The sequence below is a fragment of the Myotis lucifugus genome, unplaced genomic scaffold, assembly GCF_000147115.1.
Source record: "Myotis lucifugus unplaced genomic scaffold, Myoluc2.0 scaffold_7330, whole genome shotgun sequence".
NCBI lineage: Eukaryota > Metazoa > Chordata > Mammalia > Chiroptera > Vespertilionidae > Myotis > Myotis lucifugus.
In genome coordinates this window covers 1-6,531 of record NW_005878378.1, presented here as the reverse complement: position 1 = coordinate 6,531, position 6,531 = coordinate 1, and the positions used below count along the sequence as shown (strand labels likewise).

Sequence of the window (6,531 nt, the reverse complement as noted above, 5' to 3'; positions counted from 1 at the left end):
CTTGGAGCAGGGGGGTAGGAATGGCCGGGGAGAGGTCAATGGGGGAAAAAGGAGACATATGTAATATTTTAAACAATAAAGAATTAAATAAAAAATAAAATAAAATGTGGCTCTCAGAACTAAGCAAAATTCTGTGAGTCTGCTCTTTCATCACAGGGTAATCATGATGATTTGGTCTGGTCATAAATCATAGCTTTTTGGGTGGAGATCAGAGTTGGCAGTCCACAAGTGAGCTATGTCCATGGCTATCCCAAGAATACTTAACCTTCACAATTAGGTCCTTGGAAGAAAAAAGTGCAAACAATTAAGATCTGCCCCGTATAAGGCACTTTCAGGTGCATGGTCTCATATAACCCTTACAGCACTTCTAGCTGCAGCAATCACTTATCCTTATTTTATGGATGAGGAAGTCAAAGCATAGGGAGGTGAAGTGATTTATTCAGCATAAATGGTCTGGCTGGACTTTACACTTATGTCTGAATGCCTTGAGTACTGTGTGTGTCTGGCTACATCACACTCCCCTTTAGCTTACTTAGCATCTTCCCTATGGACATGGATTTATTCATCACTCCTGGACTGTCTGCTTTTATATGTCAAATTAAAGGATGTCACCATAGTACAGCTTAAGAGGGTGAGCATTAGCTTGTTCAGTTATAAAAGTGAACAAATTCATAATATGCCATTGAGCTATCCTTAATTGATTTCACTATGGTATGATGAGGAATAAGAACTAAAGAGTTGTAACTACATTTATTGAGCACTTCATATAAACCAGGAATTGTTCTAAGAGATTTATATAGGTGTTTTCCCTTGATGATCACAGCAATTCTGTGATGTAGGTATTATTTTCTCAATTTATAGATGAGGACATTGGAGCTCTGAGGGGTTCTGTAACATGCTCAAAGTCACAGAGTCAGTAGATGGTAGAAATGGAATTTAAGTTCGGTTCCATCTGACCTCAATTTCCACGCTCTTAACCACGGGGCTATGCCACCTTTTAAGCTTTCCCCAACTATTGCAGTTCCTACTTTCCTTTTCCACTGTGCTACCTTGTGCACTTGGCCTACCTTGTGATAAGTGTCTATCATAGTTTTTCTAGTTTAATCCTTATTGTAGAATTAGGAAGTAGATATTATTATTCCCATTTTCAGATCATGAAATTAAGGACCAGGGGATGAATTACCCCCCCGCCCCAGCAAGGTCACAGAGCAGAGGATTGGAGCCAGGTTCATCGTGGATTTGTCTAACTTGGAAGCAATGTTCTTTCCCACCTCACTCATTTACCGTATCACCCACGTTTTATTCTCATCCTGCTCTTGGTTCAGGAACAATGGGATGTCTTGACCCAGGAATCAGAAGATTTGGGCGTTAGTCTCAGATCTGCTATGGAAATTTTCTCTGAGACCTTAACATCACTACTCTTTTGGCCCTCAGTTTCCTCATCTGAGAAATGGGGAGAATAGTACTTGTTTTCAATCCATAGGCTTTGTAAAAAAAAAAAAACCCCAAACAAAACAGAAGAGACCGTGGACATAAAAGCCCTTTGACAAGTCTTATGAAGCAGTGAGAAATTGTTCACGTTAGATTTCTGTAGGAACCTGGGTTCTCTCTCACAGATAGGTCCCCATAACTTCTAATAGTCTGATGCAGAGATTTTCTGATAATACACTGCCTTTCATTCCAAAGTGAGCTTTGTAAATAGAGGAGGCACTTGGATAGCAGTCTATTCTCTGAGTTTCTCTGTTTGATCATTAATTCCTAGAAGTGGAAAGAAAAGTCTGGGCCAATTGTTAAGAGAAGACAAAGTGGACAGCCATGTCCAGCGGCCGATTTTTGGATCATCCAACCCTGATTACCCATAATACCTCCCCAGCTGATTGATGCTTTCTGAAATTCCATCGGATATTTTCTCTTTGAATCAGGATAATGTCCCTGAGTGGAACACTCTTGACTAACTGAATTATTCACTCTTTTTGTGGTTAAGTTTTAGTAAGGGGAGGGGAGAGAGTCCATGAACACACAGCATATCTGAGGATGGTGTAGGGAAGAGGCACTGTGAAGGGAAAGAAGAGAAAAAGGAAGATGACTTAGGGAGTCAGAGACAAACTTCACAGTATGCACAATATTTGAGAAAGATGGTCTTCCCTCTGGAAATTACTAGGAGCCTATGTAGGAATAGTCTAAGGTGCTCAGCAAGCACTGTGTGGTGTGCAGCCCTCAGTGCAGGCACTCACCTTACTGCAGATCCCCAACTAGACTGCAATGGGCTGGGCTCAGCACATCCATCCTCCCTTCAGCAGCACGTGCCGTCATGTTTTGTTTTGACTGCTGCACAGAGCAGTCCACTCGGAGAAGACAGAGAAAGTTGCCCAACACAGAAGAAAGAAAGGTATCAGGAAAGGGGTTGAAGGGCAGAACGGCTAGATTCCTGGGGATGCTTCTGCTTGTCAGGGGCAGGAAAGCGTGTCCGGTAAAGGCACTGGGAGGACTGAGCATGTGTTTCTACATGAATCCCCTGCTTCCCGCAGCACAGTTTCCCAAGTGTGTCATTGGCCGAGCTCACTGCCTTCTCTGGGGAGTGGGGCCCATGGGGCAGTGCTTCCACGGTTAGTATTAGTGACCGTGGCTTGGCATCTCAGCTGACCCCAGGAGAGCAGCCAGGACCTGGGAGACCAGCCTGGACATGGGGTTCTCTGATGTGAGCTCCAAACTGTGGCACTGGGAAGAAAGCCCAGGAAAACTTTGATATGGTCAAAACATGGATGGGTATCTCCCTGCCTGAGGCCTGAAAGATATAGCCTTCTTTTAAGTGATACACTCTTGTTTTTCAAAATATTTAGCTGTGAATGTGTATTGAAAACTGAGAGTCTGTTTCTCTCTTTTCCCATTCCTCTCCAGGGGTGATCTCTGTTAATGTGTTTTTTTTTTAAAATATATATTTTTATTGATTTCAGAGAGGAAGGAAGAGAGAGAGAGAGAGAGAGAGAGAGAGAGAGAGAGACATCAATGATGAGAGAGAATCATTGATCGGCTGCCTCCTGCACACCCCACACTAGGGATCGAGCCCACAACCCAGGCATGTGCCCTTGACTGGAATTGAACATGGGACCCTTCAGTCCACAGGCCGACACTCTATCCACTGAGCCAAACCGGCTAGGGCTCTGTTAATGTTTTGACATGTACCCAATTAACACATTTTCCTGTACACATATGTATTTGTACAATTTTGTTTCCACAGAAATTAGTTCATTTTTTCTGGAGCTTTCTTTGTTTATCTCATCAATATATCATAGTCCTCCTATGTCACCATCAGGCCTACCTCATTATTTTAAAAGTATTTTGTGGATTATTAGATGTGCCAGAAGTTATAAAATGTCCCTACTCATGCCACTCATCTCCGTTTTGGGGGGAGCTATTACAAAAGAAACACTGCATGGATATTCTTTTACACGCTCTTCATGTACATATATTTTTATAGAAACGGAAATGCTAGATGGAAGTATATGTGTATTTTAAATCTCATCAGTGCCACTGGATTGTCCTCAAAAAGTAAAACCAATTTTTACAGCCTTTAAGGCAGTGGTTCTCAACCTTCCTAATGCCGTGACCCTTTAATACAGTTCCTCATGTTGTGGTGACCCCCAACCATAAAATTATTTTTGTTGCTACTTCATAACTGTAATTTTGCTACTGTTATGAATCATCATGTAAATATCTGATATGCAGGATGTATTTTCATTGTTACAAATTGAACATAATTAAAGCATAGTGATTAATCACAAAAACAATATGTAATTATATATGTGTTTTCCGATGGTCTTAGGCGACCCCTGTGAAAGGGTCGTTCGACCCCCAAAGGGGTCTCGACCCACAGGTTGAGAACCGCTGCTTTAAGGGCATATGAGAGTGCCCTTTCCACATGAACTGACAGCACCATTTACAAACTCTTTGCTGTTTCCCAACCTAATGACAAAAAAATGAATTATTTTCCTAATTGCTGGGGGCAATTTTTTGACCATTTTAGCACTTCTTCTCTGACTTTTCCAGCTACATCCTTGCTCACTTTTTCTATGTGGTTGCTATGTTGTTGTTTTTTGTTTATTTATAAGGGTTATAATGTGGTAAAGAGATATTCTCTTAGGCTTTCCTTCTTGATCTGACTCATAATTCTCTAACTACTAGTATTCTCAGTATCCAGCGTGGATGGACATTTTTTTCTCTTACTTATGCTCTGTTCATTCTGAGAACACAAATCATTAGTTCCCCTAGAAAGTAGTGTAACATTTTTTTATTGATTTTAGAGAGGAAGGGAGAGGGAGAGAGAGATAGGAACATCAATGATGAGAGAATCATTATCTGCTGCCTCCTGCACACCCTCTACTGGGGATTGAGCCGAAACTTGGGCATATGCCCTTGACTGGAATCGAACCTGGGATCCTTCAGTCCGCAGGCCAACGCTCTATCCACTGAGCCAAACCGGCTAGGGCAGTGTGACATTTCTTTATCAGATTTCATATCAGTCAGTGCTCAAAAATCGGAAACACATACTAGTATGAACACCGACATCATCGAATGGACAGAGTTGGCAATAATAACAGCTCACATATGTTGAGTGTTTACTATGTGTCAGGCATTCTGTTTAAAGTGTTCAAATGCTTGTATGTCATTTAATCCTTACAGTAAGGATATATATGAGTTACCCCCATGTTCATTGTAGCATTATTTATGACAGTCAAGATATGGAAACAGCCTAAGTGTTGTTTATTGAGCATTTACTGTGATCCAAGTTAGTTAACATATTATTTACTACTTAGAGGAATCCAATGATGGAGTTATTTCAGTTTTACAGAAAAAGAAACCAGAACTGAGACAAAGAATTTTCCTCAAGTTACATAGTATGAAAGCGGTGGACTTTCGGTTGTGACTTGTAACTTCTGACATTAAGTCTTGAGTTCTTGTCACTAAAACACTAAATATAATTAGAACTAGGGTACATGTGGGGAGGGGTGTAGACTAACATAATCCAATTACTTTAATTTATAAATGAGGAAACCAAGGCTCAGAGACATTAAGTGATTATCTAGCAGTCGCACAGTTCATTGATGGCAAAGCCAACACTGGAACCCAGGATTTAAATGAAAGCTTCATTCTTATTCTTCTCTAGAACACTGACTATTTAAATGTAAAGTATCTGGTCATTTCCTTTGTATTTCATTCTACCAGACAGAATGAATCTTATATTCTTGAGCTAGAGATATATATCTTCTATAATTCTTTTATAACGTGAGCTAAACAAAAAATTTGGACTTTTATTTTCATTTTATATGTCTACAAGCCCCCACCCGTGGACTTTTCTTAGTCATCCATTAAAAATAGACAAGTACTGTTGTGGGAGTGGGTAGAACACTACTCAAAGCATGGGCACTTCACAGAGATGGTTGGAGGTTACTGCTGTCACAGATCCTCTCCTTGTCCTCAGATGTCAGTCTGCACTGTGAAATATAAACACGAGAAAAACAGGAGTCTCAGGTTTAGAGAAGTTACAGTTGTTGGGCTCTCCGGAGGTCAATTTTCAACTCTCAGTTCTGAGTCTTGGTCCTGGAAAGAGTGTTAGAGTGTTTTTCTTCTGAGAAGCTTTTCTAGAGCCCCCTTCATATCCTTGTTTCTCAGGCTGTAGATGAAAGGGTTCAGCATGGGGGTGACCACTGTGTACATCACTGAGAAGACTCTGTTCTTTCCACCCGAGGTGGATGATGGAGGGCATAAATAGACCCCAATAGCTGTACTATAAAACAGAGAGACCACAGACAGGTGGGAGCTGCAGTTGGAGAAGGCCTTTTGCTTACCCTTTGGGGAGTCAATTCTTAGAATAGCCAATGCAATGTAAAAGTAAGATGTAAGGATGCAGACAAAGGGTCCAATTAACAGTGTTCCTGCTACAAAGATGAGCATCAGGCTATTGACATAAGTACTGGAGCAGGCCAGCTTCAGGAGGGGGACCAGATCACAGAAGAAATGGGGGATGATATTGGGGCCACAGAAAGAAAGCCTGGTCACTAGGAGGGTATGCACTAGGGCATGGAGGATAGTGACCACCCATGACCCAGCCACCAAAAGGACACAGCATTGGGAGTTCATGGTCATGGCATAATGGAGGGGGTGACTGATGGCCACATAGCGATCAAATGCCATCACAGCCAGGAGAAAGTTGTCTAGATCTGCAAATAGTCCAAAGAAATAGAGTTGTGTAAGGCACTCACCATAAGAAATCAGCTTATTCCCTGAGCCAATATTACCTAGCATTTTGGGAATTATTGTAGAGATGAAACCAATGTCAGAGAAGGACAAGTTGGCCAGGAAGATGTACATGGGGGTGTGGAGGTGCACGTCAGAGCTGATGGCCAGGATGATGAGCAGGTTGCCCAGCACAGTGACCAGGTACATGCCCAGGAAGAGCCCGAACAGGAGAGGCTGCTGCTCTGGCTTCTCAGAGAGGCCCATGAGAAGAAACTCATGGATGCTGGTCTGGTT

General features: G+C 41.8%; 1 protein-coding gene across 1 annotated transcript; it reads right to left on the bottom strand.

Moving 5' to 3' along the window:
- Positions 1-5,610: 5,610 nt before the first annotated feature.
- Positions 5,611-6,528, bottom strand: LOC102433267 (olfactory receptor 1361-like; the record flags this gene model as incomplete). Its single annotated transcript, XM_006109241.2, has 1 exon — positions 5,611-6,528. A coding segment is annotated over one exon (918 nt), but the record flags the coding sequence as incomplete, so codon positions are not given.
- Between the last annotated feature and the right edge of the window lie 3 nt (positions 6,529-6,531).